Source organism: Phoca vitulina, unplaced genomic scaffold (genome assembly GCF_004348235.1).
Source record: "Phoca vitulina isolate PV1807 unplaced genomic scaffold, GSC_HSeal_1.0 scaffold1, whole genome shotgun sequence".
In the NCBI taxonomy this organism is placed as follows: Eukaryota; Metazoa; Chordata; class Mammalia; order Carnivora; family Phocidae; genus Phoca; species Phoca vitulina.
This window is the reverse complement of record NW_022589704.1, coordinates 34,642,783-34,666,080: the sequence shown is the minus strand read 5'-3', so window position 1 is coordinate 34,666,080 and position 23,298 is coordinate 34,642,783. Positions and strand designations below refer to the sequence as shown.

The 23,298-nt window shown below is 35.6% G+C and overlaps 1 protein-coding gene across 6 annotated transcripts in view; it reads left to right on the top strand.

The window, feature by feature from the left end:
* SGO2 (shugoshin 2) overlaps positions 1 to 19,747 on the top strand; it is a 66,950-nt gene extending 47,203 nt beyond the window's left edge. For all 6 annotated transcript variants that reach the window (XM_032405152.1, XM_032405132.1, XM_032405115.1 and 3 more), the window contains exons 6-9: positions 134 to 255; positions 1,334 to 4,540; positions 6,933 to 7,083; positions 17,885 to 19,747. In XM_032405152.1, the coding sequence (XP_032261043.1) occupies positions 134 to 255; positions 1,334 to 4,540; positions 6,933 to 7,083; positions 17,885 to 17,900 (3,496 nt within the window). In that variant the 3' untranslated portion in view covers positions 17,901 to 19,747. The remainder of the gene's footprint in view (positions 1 to 133; positions 256 to 1,333; positions 4,541 to 6,932; positions 7,084 to 17,884) is intronic.
* The last annotated feature ends 3,551 nt before the right edge of the window (positions 19,748 to 23,298 follow it).

Here is a 23,298-nt window from a genome sequence, read left to right as displayed (position 1 = left end):
AACATAAAAAGATACCAGAGTGGGTTTGTAGTTGGATCTTAAATAAATGGAATATAAAAAGAACTATCCATGTAATTTTCTAAATAATTTTTGTAAAATACAAAATTCCTCATTCATTTCCACTTGCCTTTAGGGTTCCATTAACTTCAAATGATGATGATGATGATGATGATAAAGATAAAGATGATGACAATGTTATAGCAAAGATATCACCTGATATTCCCTCTTCGGTATCAACAAGACAACCTTTATCAAGTCAGTATAACTTGGAATTGTTATTTCTTAAAGAAAATAATCACGATATGTGTGGTTTAGATGATTCCGGGATATTGTTTCTATTGTTGATATCCTTCCCAAAGGTGAAATTTTTAAAATTAATTTTGAATATTAGTATTAAAAAGTTACATTCATCAGATTTTTTCTGGAGGCCCATGGTGTATAAACAGTTAATAAGTTAGATCTCTTATGTTATAGACTTGCTAACTTCCACTATTTAAAACTGCTGTTAAAAAATTTAATTTTTAAGTAAACATGCTGACAAATGTCTGGTCCACAGTGGTCTAATGCTGTTATTCCGCGAGCAGTATTTAGAAATGAGTACACCTAAAGAGCTTTTCTTGTTATCTTATTAGCTTACAAATTGAAAAATACCATATATTTATTTAGTTTCATCTTCTTTTCATAGACAAAAAAATTGGGGGCCTAAATAGGTTTTATGTCACAAAATCTATAGCCAAAGCAAAAACTTGAGCCTGGATAATGGTTGAACCAGAGAAAATGATGACACTTATGTTTTATTTACGTGGTTATTTCTAAAATAATAATCCTTCAGGGGAGTCTGGCTGATGTATTTATAATAGATTTGCAGATTGGATTATGGAGCCATAAGTATATTTCATTTAGAGCATAGAATTGTTTTTCCTTTATAAAAATTTATGTGTGTATATATAATTTATATAAACTTTAGCTGCCTGCTGATAGCCTTTTGATAGTAATCCTTATCAGAGTCATCACTGTTATTTGGGTTCAGTTGCTGGCCTCCTCCCACTTAGAAATATATGTTAATGGCTCTACTGTCAGCTATACTCTACTGTTGGGGCCAAGGCAGAGTGAATTCTTAGTATATATTTTCCATAGATACACATGTAAAATGTCTGAATACATTGATCATTCTACTTTATTTTTATCAGCATAGATTCTTTCTAAGTGTCTGAACAGAACACATTGTCAGAATCCTTTCTGTGAAACAGCTTGATTTTTAATCTTATTTGTTTAAAATAACAAATTCCTTGTCATTACTTATTTCCGAATTTTCTTTCCCTTTATTTTATAGAAAGTCATTTGCATTCAGACCAAAATTCCATGAGTTCTCTAATGAGTGAGATGAAAAATGTCCAGTCAATCAGCCACGGAAAGGAGAAACCATCTCTCAGTAATGTAACGGAAAGGAAAAAACATGTATCATCTCAGGAAAAAAATAATCCTTCTGTTGACAGTTCTCATGGGACAGACTTAGATCAACAACACATTTCAAGTCCAGAATTAAATTGGAATAATGAAATAAATGATCATACTAATGAAAAGAATATTAAAATGCAAGGAAACATACAGTGCCTTCCTGACTCATCGGAGTCTACAAGTGAACCTACTGCAGAGTACATGAATCCATTTGAGGGTAGTGATGACTTTCAGTTGCAGAAAACTGTGTATGATGCTGACATGGATTTAACTGCTAGTGAAGTAAGCAAAATTGTTACAGTTTCAACAGGGCCTAAAAATAAAAACAATAAAAAATCAAATGATTGTGAAATAAAAGCTTTCAGAAAAGTGAAAGATTCAAGCTCTGAAAAAAAGAGAGAAAGATCAAAGAGACAATTTAAAAATAGTTCAGATATCAATATTGACGAAATGGTTGAAAATGGACCAGAAAAAAGATCAGTTGTCTTAAATGGCAAAGGGGATTCAGAAGATCCAGATTTTATTTTCAGTACTGAGCAGCTGACTCAGTTGAACATACTGAAGAAAGTAACCCTTCATAATGGCTTTGATCAAGACGACCGACAAAGTACACAGTGTAATAAAAGAAAGAAAAGAATACATGTAACAAATGAGCAAGAGGAAGCATACTCTTTCTCCCAAAGTTCAGATAAATTCCAGCAGGAGAGTAAATTTGATATGGGTCAGAGTTCTTTAGCTTATCATAAAAGTAAAGCTTCTAGGCAGACATTTGTGATTCCTAAGTTAGAAAAAGGTAACTTATTCTCAAACCAAAAGAATAAAGAAACCACTTCTGAAAACCTAGAAGTCACAAGTGAATTTCAAACAGCTGATCTTTCCACCAAAGGTAATGAAAGTTTATGTGATTATGAGGCCCAGAATATGTCAGATTTGAAAAAGCATGTCACTGATATGCAGCCTGCTCAGCAGAATGAATCAAAAATAAATGAGAAGCTTAGACAGAAAGTAAATCGGAAGACAGAAATAATTTCTGAAACAAACAAAGCATATGGGGATACTGCTAAAGATGTGCACGGCCCAGGAAAAGGTAACTTTTCCTTCCAAACCCATGAGGATAAAGAAGCCATCTCTGGAAACCTTAAAGTTTCAGATGAGTTTCAAAAACCTGCTCTTTCCACCATTGATAATGGAAACCTGTGTGATTGTGAGATCCAAAATGTGTTGGATTTGCAAAAGCAGATCACTGATGTGTACCCTGTTCAGCAAAATGAATCAAAAGTTCATAAGAATCTTAGGCAGAAAGTAAATCGGAAGACAGAAATAATTTCTGAAGTGAATCATTTAGATAATGACAAGAATGTATATTTCCCAGAAAAGGGTAGTTCTTTCTTCCTAACCCAGAAGGATAAAGAAATCATCCCTGAAAATATAAAAGGCCCAAGTGAATTCCAAACACCTGCCCTTTCTACCAAAGATAGTAGAAGCCTATTTGATTATGAAACTCAAAATGTTCTGGGAATAGAAAAGCATATCCATGATATGCAACCTGCTTGTCAAAATGAATCAAAAATAGATAAGAAGCTTAGGCAAAAGGTGTGTCGGAAGACAGAAATAATTTCTAAAATCAACCAAGTATATGAGAATGATGACAAAGGCATACATGACCCAGAAAAAGATAATTTACATTCTGTAACGCAAAAGGAAAAAGAAATCATCCCCGAAAACCTAGAAGACACAAATGAGTCTCAGGTAGCTGATCCTTCCACCAGAGGTATTAGGAACTTATGTCATTATGAGACTCAAAACATTTTGGGGGTGAAAAAACATGTTACTGATATGCCACCTACAAAGCAAAATGAATCAAAAATAAATAAGAGGCTCAGGCAGAAAGTAAGTCGGAAGACAGAAATAGTTGTGGAAATGAACCAAGTAAATGAGTTTAAAAAAAAAGGTGTGTATGACCCAGAAGAAGGTAACTTCTTTTCCCTAACCCAAACAGGTAAAGAAACCATTTCTGAAAAATTAGAAGTCACAAGTGAATCACAAACAGCTTATCTTTCCACCCACAATAATGGAAATTTGTATGATTATGAGACACAGAATGTGTTGGGTTTGAAAAAGCATGTGACTGAAACGCAACCTGCCCAGCAAAATGAATCAAAAATAAATAAGAAACTTAGGCAGAAAGTAAATCGAAAGACAGAAATAATTTCTGAAAAGTACCAAATATATGGGGATAATGATAAAGATGTGCATGATCAAGAAAGCTGTACAAAAGATCTTGCTTTTCAAGTAAATATATCTAAACAAAGACTTGAATGCCAAGGTATCATCAGTGGATACTCTATGGAAATTGATAGTAATGAAAAGGAAAATTGTGATCAAATTTCAAATCCTTACAAACTAGTTAAAAAGCATGGGAAAGAATCACCAGGCAAGGCAAAGATTTTTGCAAAAGGTAAAAACAAATCTATTTCGCAGTTATCAGATTCTTTACAGACGTCTGTCTCCCTAGAATCAGGTTTAAAATATGTTACTAATGAAGCAGATTCTGATCCTGGTAAGCATAGGGACCTACAGGAGAATCTGAAGGAAAGCTCCACAACTCTGAATGAAAAAAGAGCTATCCCTTTTGTGGAAGTGGTAAAAGAAAGAGAGTGCCAGGGCAGAAAAGTAAACAAAACGGCATCTAAATCAAAGAAAAGGAAGACCGTCTATCCTTCTTCAGATAGCCATAAGGTAATGCAGATAATATCTGACACTGACCAGGGAATATCAGTTGAATCTGGACAAGCTGGTGAGGAAAAAAATTCAGAAAATGAGAGAGTTGTCAAAACGAAGCCAGACTTTTACAAAGAGGTGTTTCAATCTTTATCTCAGGTATATTCATCTAACATACAAGATTCTTCCTTTAAGAGTATGCATGAGGAGTCAGTACCTCTGAGTACTTCTCCTAGTAAAAATCTGATGATAAAAGAAAATTTTGCCATGGAGAGCTCACCAGTCTTTCAAGTAAGTGATGATGAACATGAGAAGATGAAAGGGATGAAATTCAACCAGAGAACACAAAAATCAGGAATAGGTAGGTCAATAGCTGAAGTGACCAAGTTTTAAAAGTATTGTCTTTTTTCACTTAACCAGTATTTTCTGTTGTAACTGCTATTTTTATGGAGTTAGGAACAGTATTTAATTGTGTAGCCTGAACTGTAGAAACAATATAAAGGAATTTAAAGAAAGTTTAATATTTTAGGAAGATAACAGAGTAGTGTCTTGGATATTTATAACCTAAAAAACAGATTTGGCCTTTACCACAAAGTTGTCTGATTTGGTGTTTTAGAGGATTAAAAAATAAGTAATACCAAATCCTTGGACACCTGGGTGGCTCAGTCAGTTAAGCATCTGCCTTCAGCTCAGGTTATGATCCCAGGGTCCTGGGATCGAGTCCCATATCAGGCTCCTTGCTCAGTGGGGATCCTGCTTCTCCCTCTGCCTACCGCTCCCCCTGCTTGTGCTCTCTCTCTCTGACAAATCTTTAAAAAAAAAAAAGTAGTACCAAATCCTTTCCTCAGAATACATGTATCCAAAAATAACAAATAAGAAATACAGTGGTAAATGTGGTGAATGCTCTAATAAAAGCACACATGTGCTAACAGATATATGGGGAGGGGTTTGGACAAGAGGAACCTGCAAAGACATCATGAAATAGGTAGCATTTTAGGCCGTAAAGGATAGGTAGGATTTTTATCTTTAGTGTTTACTTTTTATTTTCCCCCAGTTATTAAAAGAATACTCATTGCAGAAAATTGAAAGTAGAAAATCAGAAAATAGGAGGAAAAACAATCACCCAAAGAACTGCAGTCAACATTTTGGCATGTGCATACAGAGTTGAATCTATGGAATTTAAAAATATATATCTGAAGGCATGCTATATATAACATTAGTTATCCCATTTTTTCCCCTTAAACATTGGATCCTAAGGATGTTCCTTCATTATTAGAAATTTTGTGACATTGGACATTCCCATATCAATCAAAATTTTCTACTGGGAGACTAACATTTGAATATATATGTATGCAGAATACTAGAATTTTTTTCCCCATTTTATTAAGAAATAATTTATATTACTGTATAACTTTAAGGCATACAGCTTGATGGTTGGATTTACATGTATTATGAAATGGTTATCACAGTAGGTTCAGCTAACATCCATCATGTCAGATGGATAAAGTAAACAGAAAAGAAAAAAGAAAAAAAGTTTTCTCCTTGTGATAAGAACTCTTGGGGTTTACTCTCTTAACTTTTTTTTTTTTAGAGAGGGAGGGGTGGGGTTGAAGAGCAGGGGAAGAGGGAGAGACTTTCTCTGTGAAATAAATAAAATCTTAAAAAAAGAGAGAGAGAGGCAATCCTAAGCAGGCTCCACGCGTGGAGCCCAATTTGGGGCTTGATTTCACAATTCTGAGATCACAACCTGAGCCGAAATCAAGAGTTGGATGCTCAACCAACTGAGCCACCCAGGCGCCCCCTCTTAACCTTAGTCCTTATTTATCTTATAACTGGAAGTTTGTACCTTTTGACTACCTTCCTCTTTTTCCCCCTCTCTCCACCCTCTGCCACCTCTGGTAACCACAAGTCTGATCTCTTTTTCTGGGTTTGGATTTTGGTTTTTTGTTTTGATTTTTTTTTTTTTTTAAATTCCTGATGTGAGATCCTACAGTATTTGTTTTTCTGTGTATGACTTATTTCACTTAGCATAATGCATTCAAGGTCCATATGTGTTATCTCAAATGGTAGGATTTCCTCATTTTTTAATAACTGAGTAATATGCATATAATAGTAACATATAGGCACACACCCCCCACAACTTTATCCATTCATCCATCGATGGACACTTAGGTTGTTTCTATGTCTTGGCTTTTGTACATAATGCTGCTGTGAACATGGGGGTACAGATATCTTTTCAAGTTAGAGAACACTAGGATTTTGATGGATAAGGCCATTCCGGGTAAAAGGAATACTAAAAAGAAGTGCAAAAATCTAGAGTTACAGTCCATGATAGAGGACTGGTGAGCCATCTTGCTTCTCTCTGTTCCTTATGATACCTTTCACAGAGTAAGCAGTTGATACAAATGTTGAATGAATTTACAGTAATTTGTATGATTCTGTGAATAGAGTTGACCCGTGAAGGATTTTTATCAGCCTATATGTGATTTCAGAATAAAAATGTTATGGTATACTTTGGTAGGTTGTTTCAAATTTTAAGTCTCTTCTCATTGCTGGGGGAAAAAACTGATTCACAAATAATTTCAGTGCTATTATTGTAATATTCAAAATTATAACTTGATTATTGCTAAGTTTAAAAATTTGCTGCCAGTAATTTGCAAACCACTAAATATCCCATATCTATTTTATATGAGGATATCCCATTTCTCTTTACATATGTTTATAAATATTTGTGAAAATAATATTCTTTGCAGGTGGTAGAACACTACAGGACTTGACAAATACCAGTTTTGTTGCAAATAATGCTGCTAAAGCTGAAAATAAGTCAGAAAATCCATCTTTAGAGCCACCAAGCCGAAGAAGAAGGTGTACTCCTCTCTCTTTAAAGGAGCCAAATCTCAAAAGGTAAGTATTTCAGTGATATTAAAGTGATTTCAGTGTGATATTATAAACTATATGCTTTAAAAGAAATTCCTGCCTGAATTAGTATTTGAACATTTCTGAATATCAATATATTTTTGACATATAATAATCACAGTATGATCTGGGTAAGATTTGAAGAGATGTCTTCTTTTATTCTTTGAACAGACTTTGTAAAAAAAACTTTGTTCCCTATGATTTGCAAACCACTATTTCCATGTCTGTTATCTTCATTTGTGTTCCCTAGAAGAATTCAAAGTAGCTTATTTGTTCTTTAGCCTTAAAGAGTAATAGTCTTTTTCTTTCTTTTTTTAAATTTCAAACAGGGCGCCTGGGTGGCTGAGTCAGTTAAGCGTCCAACTCTTGATTTTATCTCAGGTCATGATCTCAGGGTTGTGAGATCAAGCCCCGAGTTGGGCTCCATGCTCAGCAGGGAGTCTGCTTGAGATTCTCTCTCTCCTTCTCCCTCTGCCCTACCCACCCCCATGCGTGTACATGCTCTCTCTCTCTAAAATATCTCTCTCTAAAATAGGGTCGCCTGGGTGGCTCAGTTGGTTAAGCATCTACCTTCGGCTCAGGTCATGATCTCAGGTCCTGGGATCCCTGCTCAGTGGGGAGCCTGCTTCTCCCTCTGCCCCCACCGTGCTCTGTCTGTCTCTCTGTCAGATAGATAGATAGATAGATAGATAGATAGATAGATAGATAGACAGACAGAGAGATTTGTCTATTTTTTTTTTAAATATATAAAACATACCCCAACAAAGGGAAAATAGTACTCCACCTTCTTATCCACCATCCCCCAGCTTCAATTGTTATCAGTATTTTGCCTTATTTATTTCATCTATCCTTTTTTGTTGTAGTATTTTTAAAGCAAATCCCTAATATTGGGTCATTTAATTCCAAAAACACTTCTGTGTATCTCTCTTAAAAAAAGGAACTTCTTAACAAAACTAGATTAATAGTGATCACAGCAATTATCTATATGAATTAGCAACATTTTTTACTGTCATCTAACAGCCAATCCCTATTCAAATTTCTTTAATTATCTCAAAATATATTCAAATGCCTTTTACATGTGTTTTATGGAAAATCTCACTTTTTTAAAAGGATAAATGAAGTAGCCTGTTTTGCTGAACCCAATCATATTTGGGATCATATATTCAAAAAGATAGAGAAAACTATCCTTAAATTTTCTCATCCTTTGCATTGTTTCAGTATTTACTTCTTTTATAAAATGAAAGGCCAAGTTGATCGTTCTGACAGGTATTTTGAAACAATAACAGGTGTGGAGCAAAAGCTCTCGTTCACTGCTGGTGGGAAAGCCAAAGGGTACAGCCATTTTGCAAGACAGCTTGGTGGTTTCTTAGAAAACTTAACGTATACGTTTCTGTATGACCCAGCAATCACACTCCTTGGTATTTACCCAAAGGGGTTGAAAACTTATGTCTACACAAAAATCTGCACATGGATATTTATGGCAGCTTTATTCACATCGCCAAAACTAGGAAGCAACCAAGATGTCCTTCAGTAGGTGAATGGAGAAATAAACTGTGGTATATCTAGACAGTGGAATATTACTCAGTGCTAAAAAGAAATGAGGTATCAAGGCATGAAAAGACAAGGAAGAGTCACAAATGCATTTAACTAAGTGAAAGAAGTCAATCTGAGAAGGCTACTTACTGTATAATTCCCACTATATGACATTCTGGAAGAGGCAAAGCTATGAAGACAGTAAAAAGATCAGTGGTTGTCAGGGAGGGGGCAGGGGAGACAGATGAACAGATGGAGCACAGAAGATTTTTAGGGCAGTGAAAATACTCTGTATGATACTATAATGATAGATATTTGTCATTATACATTTTTCCAAACCCTTAGAATGTACAACACCAAGAGGGAACCCTAAGATAAACTATAGGCTTCAACTGATTATGATGTGTTAGTGTAGATTCATCATGAATAAAATATATACAATGCTTGTGAGTAATGTTGACAATGGGGACGGCTATGTGTAGGTAAGGGCAGAGGGCATATGGGAAATCTCTACCTTCCTCTCTATATTATTGTAAACCTAAAACTGCTCTAAAAAAATAAAGTCTTAAAAAAAAACCCAATAACCAACACATTGTAGCAATACAAGGGAGGGTGAGAGAGAAACAAAAGTGAAATAAAGGATCAAACAGTTTTTTAAAAAACAACTTTGTCGAGCTATAATTCACATACCATACATATCATCATTTAAAGTGTAAAATTCAGTGTGTTTTTAGTATATTCACAGATACACATACCATCATCACAATCAATTTTAGAATATTTCTTCACCTCAAAAAGAAACCCCATGCCCTTTATCTATCATTCCCATACCGCCCCCTCCCCACCCTCCCCCCTCACCCCCAGCCCTAGGCAACCATTCACCTACTTCCTATCTCAATAGATTTCCCTATTCTGGATTTTTCATATGAATGGTATCACGTAATATGTGGCTTCTTGCACTTAGCATAGTGTTTCCAGGTTATCCCATTTCATCGTATGTATCAGTATTTCATTTCTTTTTAGGACTGAATAATAGTCTATCATATGGATAATACCACATTTTGTTTATCCATTTGTCTGTCGACGGACATTTGGTTTTCTCCATCTTTTGGTTATTATGAATAATGCTGCTATAAATATCATTTGCAAGTCTTTGTGTCTATATATGTTTTCTTTTCTGTTGGGTATATGCCTACTTGTAGAATTCCTGAGTCATATGGTAACTCTGTTTAATCATTTGAGGAACTGCTAGACTATTTTCCAAAGCTGCTGCACCATTTTACATTACCACCAGTGATGTATGAGGGTTCTAATTTCTCCATTTCCTTACCAACACACTTCTTACTTGGCTTTTTGATGATTCTAACCGTAGTCTAGTGGGTGTAAAGTAGTGCCATAGAAAGGTTTTGATTTGTATTTCTCTGATGACTGGTGATGTTGAGTATCTGTTCATGTGCTTATTGACCATTTGTGTATCTTCGTCAAAGAAAAGTGTATTCAGGGGCACCTGGGTGGCTCAGTCGGTTAGGTGTCCCACTCTTTTTTTTTTCTCTAGAGCTATAGCAACTACCACATGTATTAGCTTTTTATATTATTAAACATAATAATTAACATGAATACTCAAATATCTGTACTGAACACAAATTAGAGGGTGAAATTACTCATATTACTGAAAATTATTGCGTTATATAAAAGGGCCACAACACCTTAATATCATTTCTGACAGAGGGAAAAATTTAAAACGCAATTATTCCAAGTACTGTGGATTGAGTATCAAGCATAATTTAAGATGAAGTGCATCTGAAGTTGTAATCATAGCAAAGTTATTTCCTTGCTCTTCTTTCTTCCTTCACTTGATTTTTTTTTTATTTGGATTTTTTTTAATTTAAATTTAATTAACATATAGTATATTATTAATTTCAGAGGTAGAGTTCAGTGATTCATCACTCTTATATACCCAGTGCTCATTACATCACTTGCCCTCCTTAATGTCCATCACCCAGTTACACCATCCTCCTACCCCCTTCCCTCCAGCAACCCTCAGTTTGTTTCCTGTGGTTAAGAGTCTCTTATGGTTTGTCTCCCTCTCAGATTTCATCTTGTTTTATTTTTCCCTCCCTTCCCCATGATCCTCTGTTTTGTTTCTTAAATTCCACATATGAGTGAGATCATATAATAATTCTCTTGATCTCAGCTCAGGTCATGATCTCAGGGTTGTGAGTTCAAGTCTTCCATTGGACTTCACGCTGGCAGGAAGCCTACTTAAAAAAAAAAATTAAATTAAAAAAAAGAAAAGTCTATTCAGATCTTTTTCCCTTTTTTCAATTGGGTTGTCTTTTTTTTTTTTTTTAATTGAGTTGCAAGTTAAACTTTCTTATTTTAAACTAATTTTAGACTTATCAAAGAGTTATAAAAATAGCCCAGAGGTTCCTTCCCCAGCTTTCCCTAATTTTAACACCTTATCCACAGTACAATGATCAAAATTAGAAAATTAGCATTGGTACAATACTGTTAACAAACTATAGATGTCCATTAACACCCTTTGCTGTTTTAGAATCCTATCCAGGATCCCACCTTGTTTCTCCTTAGCCTCCTCCAGCCTATAACAGTTTCTCATTCCTTCCTTTCCTTTATGACTTTGACACTTTTGAAGACTATTGGTCAGTTATTTTGTAGACTGTCCCTCAGTTTGGTTTGTCTGATGTTTTCTCATGATTACAATGCAGTTAAGCATTTTTGGCAAGAATTCTGCAGAAATGGTATGTCCTTCTCTCATTGCATCATTTTAAGGGGTTTATCATGTCAGTATGTCTCGGTAATGTTAACTTTGGTCACTTGATTGAGGTGGTGTCTGCTGGGTTTTTTTCACTATAAGTCTATAAATCACTATCTTTTCCTTTATAGTTAATGAACACTGGGGGAGATGCTTTGAATCTGTGCATCCTATTTTTCCTCCCACTTTTGCCTACTGATTTTAGCATCCATTGATGGACCTTGCCTGCAACAGTTATATTTCTGCCTAATAGTGGTTTTCTGTTTCCCTCTTTCCTTCTGGAATTCTGTAAAGAAGAGCTGTCCTTTCTCCCTCTCTCCTTTCCTTATTTATTGATTGATTGATTGATTTATATCAGTATGGACTTATGGATACTTACTCTGTAAGTGAAAATTTAATACTATCAATAGTTATTGCATTGCTGACATTATTCCAGTGTGGCTATTAGGAGTTCTTTCAGGGTGGCTTCCTTCTGTATTCTTTTAGCAAGACCTCATCATATTTTGAGCACTTCCTTACTTTGTGACACAAGATGTTCCAGGCTTATCTTAGTGTTTTTCCTGCCCCAGCCCCCAAATCAGGTACTTTTGAAGAATTTTGTTTAGAAACCTAGGTATTCTTGCTATGTGTATGGTATTAGTTAGCTATTGCTGCACAGCAATGTTACCATAAACCTAGTAGCCTAAAACAGCATCCATTTCTTATCTCTCCATTTCTGTGGGCCAGGAATCTGGACTAGAGCACTGAATTAGGTGTTCTACTTAGTGTCTCACAAAGCTGTAATTAAGTTGTTGTCCAAGATGGTTCTCATCTAGAGGCCCTACTGTAGGTGAATCTGCTCTCAAGGTCATGCAGAATGTTGGCAGATTTATTTCCTTGTAGTTAGAGGACTGAGGGGCCCCAGCTTCTTGCTGTTGGCTAGAAGCTGTCCTCAACTCCTCGAGGCCACTCTCAGCTCCTTGCCAAATGGGCCTCCCAAAATGGCTACTTATTTCAAAGCTAGCTGCAGAGTCTCTAGGGCAAATCCTTTAGCAGATAGAGTATCATAAAATGAAATGCAATCTTAGAAGTCAGACATTCCATCACCTTTGCCATATTCTGTTGGTTAGTTGCAAGTCACAGTTCCTTAAAGAGGCAGTTACACAAGGGCATGAACATCATCATGAGTGTGGTGGGAGGGATCCTCCTTAGGGTCTGGCCACCACAGGGCACATTGTTGTTAGGCCCTCTCAGCAGACAGAGCTAGGAAACATATGTATGCATACTAATCCACACATACACACACTTTTATATTTCTCTATCTGTATGTAAAGTAAAAAACCGTGAGTTTATATATTGATAGCCTCTGATTCCAGTTCAACACCACAGAGTTCATTTTTACTTTGCTTATTCATAATTTCTTTATCAGTGAGAAGCCTGGCTCTCATTATCTAAAATATATTTATTTGTTTGTTCATTTCTAGCATACACATAAAGTAGTTTCAGAATTGCTAACTACTATCCCTGTGAGAAGCATGCTTACTATAACTAGATTATAACATTTAGATATGATTCTTTTTGTCTTAGGTTAGTTCTTTCCTTACCAACCCCCTTCCAGAGTAGTTATGTTATTCATTTGTAATTCATTTAAGTACATTTGTTATTGTTTGGATTGTTTTCTCCTTCTATATCTTGGTAGGTTTTGTTGTTTACTTTGAGGGTATGTGAAACATTTGGATTATACAAATCAAAGCTGTACAAAATGGTATATGCAGAGAACAGCAACTACTTTTATCCCAGCTACCCCATTCCTATTACCCCCTCTTTCTATCCTATTTTCACCTACCTCCTGGGGGTAACCAGTTTCTTTAGTTTCTGGCTTATCCTTCCTGTATTTCTTTAGCATAAATAAGCAGATATATGTATATCCCCCTTTTACATAAAGGCAGCATACCATAGCTATTCTGTTGGGCTTTGTTTACTTTTGTTTAATAGTGTATTCTGGAAATCAATATCAATTTGTAGAGATTTTCCTCCTCCTTTTTTTTTACAGCTGGATAATAATTATGTATAGATATACTATCCTTTTATTCAATCACATTCCTATATATGCACATTTAGGTTGTTTCCAATCTTTTGCCATTATAAATAATAACTACATTGAGTAGAATTGTGCATATATCTTTTCATATTGTTGGAAATGGATCTTCAGAGTAAATTCCTAAAAGGGGATTGCCCGGGTGAAAAATAAGGACATATATAGTTCTGTTAGGTCTTGCCACACCTCCCTCCAGAGGCTCGTACAAATTTGCATTCCCACCAGCAGAGTGTGGCACCCTTTACCCACATTGTAATCAACAAGAATATGTTGTCATATTTTAAAATTTTTGCCACTCTGGTAAGTGAGAAATGGTATATTGGTGTTGTTTTACTTGGCATTTCTCTATTAAGTGAATTTAAAAGCTTTCCTCGTGCTTGGGGGTATTCATACCATTTTTTAATCTGTTCATATCTTTTTTCTATTTTTTCATTGTATTTCTGGTCTTTTTGTCCCCCAGTTATTAAGAATTCTTTTTTTTTCTTTTTTTTTTAATTATGTTATGTTAATCACCATACATTACATCATTAGTTTTTGATGACTTCTTTATGTATTAGGGATATTAGCCCTTGTAGTATATGTAGCCAGTATTTTTTTGAGTTTATCAATTATTTTTTTGACTTTGTTTTTTTAATTATTTTTACATAGTTAAATTTCTTAATCTTTCATTCTCTTTGAATTTTAAATCATAGTTAGAAGGTCTTTCCCTATACCATGGTTAAAGAGGAATTCATCATATTTTCTTCTAGTATTTTTATAGTTTTATTTCTTACATAAATCCCTAGTTCATTTAGAATTTTTTTTTAGTGTGAGGTATAAGATATGGATCTAATTTTGTCTTTCTTCCAAAGGCTACCCATCTGTACTTGCACCATTCATTTATTTACACATGCATCTTTATCCCAAAGATTGGAGATGTCAACCATGTCATATTCTAAATTTCTGTATGTATTTGGGGGGGTACATCTAATGCTGGACTTTTTATTCTATTGCAGTGATCTACCTGTCTAGTATAGAGGCTGTATATGATGTTTTAATGTCTGGTAAGGCTACTGCCTTCTCATAGTTTTTCTTTTCCATTGTTTCCTTAGGTGTTTTTACGTATGAACTTTTTTTTTAAATTTTTTTATTATTTTTATTTTTTTTTAACATATGAACTTTAGTATTTACTTGGCAAGCTCAGGGTTTCTCAAACTCAGCACTATTGACATTTTGAGCTAGATATTTCTTTGTTGTGGCAGGCTGTTCTGTGCATTGTAAGATATTTAGCAGTATCCCTGCCCTCCACCCAGTAAATGTCAGTAGCACCCATCCACTTAAAACAATCAAAAATATCTCTAAATGTTGCAAAATGTCACATAGGAGGCGAAATTGCTTTGAGTTCAAAATGACTGGTCTAGCTTGCTGGTATTTTTATTGGAATTGCATTCAATTTATACCTTAATTTAGGGAGAACTAACATCTTTGTATTGAGTTGTGCTATGTAAGAACAGGAGATGTCTTTGTATTTATTCAAGTCTTCTTTTGTAACTTTTAGAAGTGTTTTAAAATTTTCTTCAAACGGGTTTTACACATTTCTTGTTAATTTGATTTGTAGGTATTTAGTCTTCTTGGTTGCGACTGTAAATGCACATGTAACTTGGACATGTAAATCATGCTCAGTATTTATTTGTGAGTATGAAAGGTGTTGAATTCTGTGTAAGTTTATAACTTGCTACTTAACTAAATTTCTTTTATTATCTGTCTCATTGATTCTCTCAAGTAAAACTTAATGGAGGAGGAATAGCATGATACCATCTGAAAATAGAGTTAGTTTTACTTCTTCTTTACCCATTCATATGCCTCTGATTGATTTCTCTTGTTTTATGGCATTGGCTAATACCTCAAGTACAGTTTCACATATTAATAGGAATAGTGGGCATTCTTGCCTCGTTCCTGACTTGAGTGGTATTTCCACTCTGTTGTCTCCCCATTAAACAAGATAATGACTTTAGTATTAAAGTAAGTATATACCATTTATAATATTAAGAAAATGTCCCCCAATGTCTATTGAGTGTTTTAATCATGGATGAGTGTTGCATCATGTCAAGGACTTTTTCAGTATCCATGAAAAATTTATACGCTTTATTTCCTTAGATTTATTAACATGGTGTATGATAATAGGTTTTCTAATATTGAACTGAACTTGCATTCCTGGAATAAATCTCACTTGGTCATGGTATATGTTTTTCATAATGTGCTGTTGGATTTGCTTTTGTAACTATGCTGTGAGTACTTGAGAAGAATATGTACCCTCTTTTATCAGAGTATAGAGTTTGATATATATTCATAAGATTTACCCCTATATCCTTTAGATCTTCTCTCTCCTTATTTTTTTGCCCACTTCATCTATCTTGCACTGAGAGTGTTGTATATTAAAATCTCTTATTATTGTGTTCCTATCTGTCTCCATGCATCTCCTGTAGTTTTTGCTTCATAAAGGTAGTTGCTCTGCTATTTGGTACATAAATATCATAATTACTATATACTCATAGAGTAATATTCATGATTAATCTACATTGTAGATTAGGACTTTTATTATTGAAAATGTCCCCCTTTGTCATATTCAGTGCTTTGGGACTTAAAAGATAAAGACTTTAAAAAATATATTTGTATTACCTTCTTGTTAACTTCTGCCACCCCTATCCTCAGTGCCTAAAATGATCATTCTGTAATACTTTGCAAGCAGTTTCATTCAGGATCTCTTCTCACTGGGGGCCTATCAGAAGCTGTGATATATCTGCTGGATGCCATCCAAAAAGAAAAAAAAAAGGCAGCTGGTTTGTCATCATTCTTAGTATTTATACTAATGTTCATTGTGATATTTGCTTTTAAAAAATTGACCAACTAAACCATTTACCAAATAATCTGTATGCCCAATAGGCATACAGATCTAAACTAAAATAGAATACTATTTCATTACAGCATTTTGCTGTATTTAGAATAGGTAGCTCTTCTAAAGAATTAATTAAATTCTATCTAATTACCCAAGGCAGTGGTATCATTGGCTCTGGAGAGGGGTACAGAGGAGGGAAAGAGACCTACTCGATAGCTAACCATTTATACCTTTGTAATTTGGGACCATGTATATGTATGTCATCTAAAAAACATGTGTAATGTAAAGAATAAATACAACTCCACTTTTTGCAACATGATATACACTAGGTACATGATCAAACTAAAAATAAAATAAAATTACTGGGTAAAATATTAAAAAAAAAAACAAAAGCCAAACAAAAAACCCCCTTGAACATATCTATTAGCTAGAAGAGAAGAAGAAAGAGAGCTCGCATCAGAGACTGAATGAGAGCAGGAACCCAGAGAGGTAGGTGGACTCTGGCTTTTGCCCGAACATATTTACCAAACTAGGTGAACCTAAGTGTTGGATTCACAGCTTTATGGGGCTGGGGACAGAAGGCATATCCTAGGGTTTAGCTAAAATGAAAAGTCCAATAGTAGATCACCTTCAATAAAGTTGAGCTACTTTCTCAGTAGGAGGCAAACTAAAAATAACCTTCCCACCAGTTTTTTTAAGCCCCAAGAAATAACTCTGGTACTGAACTGAGGAGGAAAAAAATCAGAATTCATAACCAAAATCAAACTCTCATGCATTGCAGCTGGAATTCATAATATCTGGAAGTCACAGAAAACCTCAAGCTGAGGATTTAGTATTAGCCCATGACTTGTAGTGCCCCCTGTTGTCCATTAGAAGGAAATGCAAATATTTTCTGGAGCTCTCCCTCATCTCAGTCCTCAACAAATTTTCTACAGATAAAATTCCAAGGGAAATGAACAGTCAGCTCACAGTAAACACTACATACACAAGGGAACAAGGTACTAGCAGAAACAACTGATAGCAGAATTAGATACAGAATGTAAAATAAGAATGTTTAATGTTTCAGTGAAGGAGACACTTGGAAGTGAATAAAGGTGTTGAAAAAAAAACACCTTTACTGTGAAGAAAAGCAAGGAAGAGATGAACACAGTTCAGGATAGTGATTACTTCTTGGGGGACGACAGGGGTGTGATCAGAAAGGGGCGCACTGGAGGCTTCTGAGGTGTGGTAATATTTTATTTCTTAACCTGGGTGGTAGGTACATCAACATTTATTTATTGTTTTTAAGTTGTACATTTTCATATATTCTTCTATGTATGCTGAAGTTCATAATAAAAAAGAAATACATAGTAAAACATGTAATGTGTGAAATCTAAGTTGGTCAGTTTTTCTTAAACCTTATTTTATAATTCCTACTATCATAGAGTATTCCAGATATATGATACAGGAGTTTTCTTCTCCATGCTTCACAGCAAAAGCATCAGCTTTGAGTTGTTAATATTGTTCATCTTCCCTTTTTTCTACTCTGCAGGAAGATGAGAAGATGAGGTGAATGTATGGATTCTGATTTTTTTGAATTCTCAAACCATACCAAGTCAAAACAGGGATATAACAAGGATCCAAAGGATGAAATGCGTGATGAAGGCTTCCCCCCCACCTTTTCATGAGTATTAATTTATTCTTATGTTTACATATATGTGTATAAAATAGCTATTTTGTAATATTAAACTTCTAAAATCATTTTGGTCATCCTATAACTTATGTTCCTGTTTTTGTGAACTTCTTTCAACCTAACAGCCTTTAACTAAGCAAAAGCTGTTAACCTTTTAACCAAATAAAATGTGTTATAAATATTTTTGCATTGGTTATCTTGTTGTATACCAAGCTATCTTGTTTTATTTTTAAACCATCCAATATATTTGATCACCTAGAAGATTTTAAAAGTTGCCTCCTGCCTTGGCCAGTTTTCTGTCACCCTTCATTCTTATACTTTCAGAATTACCTGTTAGATGTCAATTTCTGTATTATTTCCATTCTCTGTAATCTGATGACTTGGCTGAGGGGCTTAACCTTTCAGGCTCTTTTAAATTTGGTTTTTATAACTTTATTTTAAAGAACCCTTACTATACTAGTAGTAGAAAGTAATAAATCCTATTGATGTCTGAGATCAACGAACATAATTTACTGTATTCAAATGACAAGTCAAATTCTATTCTGCCTAGATGGAAAAGCTTACTTAGAGAATATCTGACAACTGAAAGGGTGAACTAGTGTTTTTAACAAACACTTCAGATCATTCTGGGGCAGACTGTCCTAGGACCAAACTCTGAGGAATTGCTGTAGGAATACAGAGTCCCACGGAACTTACTCATAATATCAACAATGTGGGTTGAATGGAGGCCTTATTAAAGGAACAGTTTACACAAAGATTAAGAGCCTGGCACCCTGACAATCTTTGTTCTCTTTCCTATACACCTATTACTTGGAGACTATGAACCTCCTAGAGGCAGTCTCCAGTATTGTATTTTTGTCCCTATTGCTTATTTCTATTTTTCCTCCTTTCTATGAGTTTTTTCTTTTTTTCCCTTCCCATGTAAATTATTTTTCAGTTTATGTAGTCAAATTTATCAACCTTTTATTGCTGGTGGAATTTGGTCACAGTAAGAAAGAATTTTCCTACTTCCAGATTATAAAGACATTTACCCATGGTTTCATTTTGTTTTATATTTAAATTTCTGATTCATGTGGAATTTTTTTCTATGATATGAGATATGAATGCAACTTCAACCTTTTTCCAAATGACTCCCCCATTAATGAGAAGGTCCATGTTCTCCATTACTGATTTGAAATGCTACCCTTTTTTATGTTGTATTTCCACATGCACTTAAATTTATTTCTCAATTTTCTGTTGTATTGGTCTGTGTGTCTGTTTATGCCCCACTACCATACTCTAGACTTTAGGGGGAGTATCAAAGTTTCCCTCTCCTAGAGCTTTTACATATTTCTTAATAAATTAATGCCTAGGAATTTTTTTTTTCTTGGTAATAAAAATGGGATCTTCCCTTTGATTCTCTCTTCTAATTATTTGCATATATATGTTCATTATTGATTTCTGTATGTTAATTACTGAACATTCATTGTTTGTAGTATTTTCCAGACATATGTCCTGAAAACTAAGTTAACTTTACCTCTTTTTTTTTCCGCCTTCCAAATCTTATGCACCTCATTGCTTTCTTTTGTCTAATTAATTGTATGGCTGCTACCTTAAGTAAAATGTTAAATTGTAGTGAGAAGAATAGGTATCCTTGTATTGTTCCTGATTTTCATGGGAATGCCTTTGGTTTTACCCTAATAAGTAAGATGCTGGGTTTTGAGCTGGTTATGTATAATTTATAATCACATTAAAGTATTGTCTATCAATTATTTTATTGAGTGCTTCTTTAAAAAATCATGAATGAGTGTTGAATTTTTGTCAAGTGACTTTTGACATTGATAGAGACTGTATGAGTTAGGGTGCAGCCAAGAGATAGAAACCACAATTATTTTATAAATTTTTAGCCATATAGTACAGAACTAAACAGGGGACCACTGGAGTGTCATAGAGGAGGTGACTAGGGGAAGTACTCTGGGGCTGGGGATGCAAAGAAAAAAGAATGGAATTATTGAAACCTAAAGGCTTGGAGGAAGAGTTCCAGGACTCTAGGGAAGGTGTGCAAAAGGTTAGTGCTGTTTCCCTGACGGGCTAGGACAAGACTGGTCTGATAGTGTGGAAAAGCTGCAGACTGGAACCCTCTGTTGCTTCTGAAGTCCGTTGTTCCTGCCAGGGTGAGCCATTTCTGTGATGATGCTGACAGGAACAAGTACCAAACAGGAAGGAGCAAATTTCTTTTTCCTCCTCCATACTTGCAGTTTGCTTCTATCTCCTTCTATTGCCAGAGACTGAAAGGGAGCCTGGCAAAGGGAAAAATGGGGTTTTGTAAAGGCCTGGCCTTAACAAGTGGAGTGAGACATGTGGATTTGAAGCTGAAACATAATAGCTTAATAGTCAGCACAAAGGGATATGATTATTCTCCTTAGGTATGTTCATATAACAAACTATATTCACTGATTTGTTGATACTGAAACATTCTTACTTTCATGGAATAAATTCCACTTTTTAGTATGTGCCAGCCATTGTCTCTCACCTCCAAGCCCACCTCTCTACAATTTGCTATGTGATTCTGGAACTCTACAAATCACTTTTTTTTTTTTCTTTGCTAGCTGACTTTTTAAGCGTCTGTCAGCAAGGGGTGATAGAGACAAAATCAGAAAGAGGGACAAAAAACTTGTTCCTTTTTTGCTTGTGTTCCCTGTCAACATCCCCTCAGCAATGGTGATTTCCTCGGGGGCAGCAGTTGGTTTGTCACCAGTCAATTTAGCATTCCTAGAACCGGCCTCATAACGCCCCCATGGAGGTACCAGCACTGCTTGGGCTGTGCCCCTCACGGGCCTCAGGCCTAGCTCCTCAGGGAGCCTCCTTCAGGCTCCTGAGGTGTCCCAGCCATCTGTGCCACAAGCCCTCTTTGAGATCTGCGTTCTGACTCCTAGAAGCCCTTTCCTAGCTCCTGAGGTATTAAACAGTGACTGAGCAGGACCCTCTCCTCAGTCGCCAAGGTTCTGGGTTCTAATAATCCCAGCCTCTTCCTTTTTATTACCCAGCTGATTCCTGTGGTACATTGATGGAGGGAATGCAAAATGATACAAACTTTATAGAAAAGATTTTGACAATATCCAGCAAAACTACATAGGCATATACAATAATACAACCCAGTAGTCTCACTTTTAGGAAACTATAGTGAAAATTCTCTTGAAAAAATACAAAAATTTCGGGGGCGCCTGGGTGGCTCAGTGGGTTGAGCGTCTGACCCTTGATTTGGGGTCAGGTCATGATCTCAGGGTCATGAGATCAAGCCCCATGTCAGGGTCCGTGCTCAGCAGGAAGTCTGCTTGGGATTCTCTCTCCCACTCCCTCTGCCCCTCCTCCCACCTTTTCTCTCTCTCTCTAAAATAAATATGTTTTTTAAAAATTTCACTATAGTATGGTTTGTAACAGCAAAAATGGAAAAAAGGAACAACCTAAGTAACATCACTAGAGGACAGCTAACTTGAAAACCAACTGAAATGAATGAAAATAACTATCAAGTTGGTGACAGAGATACCCAATCTTACAAAAGGTATTTTGAATTTGTATCTTTATCAGGATATACTCTAAGGGTAAAAAGAACTATAACAAAATTTTAAACTTTCATTTACTAGTCTCATTGCTGCTATAATATTGATGTGGCTATTATGAAATAGATCTAAGGACAGATTAAAGAAATTAGATTTCAGAAACTTCAGAATCTTTGGTTGCAGAATCAAACTCTGCAATCTTAAATTTTAATTAGAAATATTAGTGTGAACTCATGCTTTTTGCACTTTTAAAAAAGTTATGTATTTTCTAGCTCTGTCCACTAAAAATGTTTAGAAACAATGATGACTGACTAGCAATGAGTACTTCTAGCATCTAGATTGTGGTTTCTAAATACTATTTCCCATCACAGAGACCAGGGCTCTTTGGAGAAATGGCTGATTCCAAGTTTGGGACAGTATATAACCAAGGTGAGCCTGGGATGTCTTGTACCAGAAAACAAGGACATTATTAAAAATGAATGTGACCAGGGGCACCTGGGTGGCTCAGTCGTTAAGCAGCTGCCTTCGGCTCAGGTCATGATCCCAGGGTCCTGGGATCGAGCCCCACATCGGGCTCCCTGCTCAGCGGGGAGCCTGCTTCTCCCTCTCCCACTCCCCCTGCTTGTGTTCCTGCTCTCACTAACTCTCTCTGTTAAATAAATAAAATCTTGAAAAAAAAAAAAAAATGAATGTGACCATATCAAAAGGACACAAGTGGGCGCCTGGGTGGCTCAGTTGGTTAAGCGACTGCCTTCGGCTCAGGTCATGATCCTGGAGTCCCTGGATCGAGTCCCGCATCGGGCTCCCTGCTCGGCAGAGAGTCTGCTTCTTCCTCTGACCCTCCCCCCTCTCATGTGCTCTCTCTCATTCTCTCTCAAATAAATAAATAAATAAATAAATAAAAACTAAAAGGACACAAGTTCCAATTTGAAGGTGCCTCCATTGGCCTAAGATGGGACAGACTCAACATTGGTATGAAAGATTGTAACATTAAAACATGTTATACAAAAAGTCACAAATTCATAATGATTAAAAAAAAGAGAAACAAAGAAAAACATTGGATGCTCTGAAAATTTGTAAGAGGAAATAATAAAGATGTATTTTGCCTTTCTGATATTAATTCTATTTGTGCATAGTCAATAGCTCCAGTGAATAGTGATAGTTCTGTTCAAAAGAATCTCAACTGAAGAATGCTGAAGGAATGTTAGAGTTAGGAAAATTACCATTTTGCAACCTCCTAATAAAATAACTGCTTCAGACAGTGGTCAGCAATGTATGGTGAAACCATGAGCTGAGATGTTGATGGAGAAATTCATTATGAAGAGATAACCCATTGAAGCCACTGATCAATCTTAGCATCATTAAGAATGAGACAACCAGACATCATAAGCCTCCTGATGTGCTGCAATGTCAAGTGTACGGCATCACCCATGAAGTCTTCTCATCACCTCCCCCAACCCCAAAGTTGAGCTGAAATTTAATCAAGGCTTTGGAGCGATAGGCATGATGTGATTTGAAGTTTGGGTCCAGTAGCCAATGACCAGGAAAGAATTCTTGAGATGTTTTTAGTACAAAAAGGTGATTTTATTATATCACAAGGACAAAGACCCACGGGCAGAGAGAGCTGCACCTGCGAGTGTGAGGTGTGACTGACTATATACTTTTAAGTTTGTGGAAGGAGGGGAGGGAGAGATAACATTAAGTTTTTAAGGAATTTCTATATGCTGAAAGCAA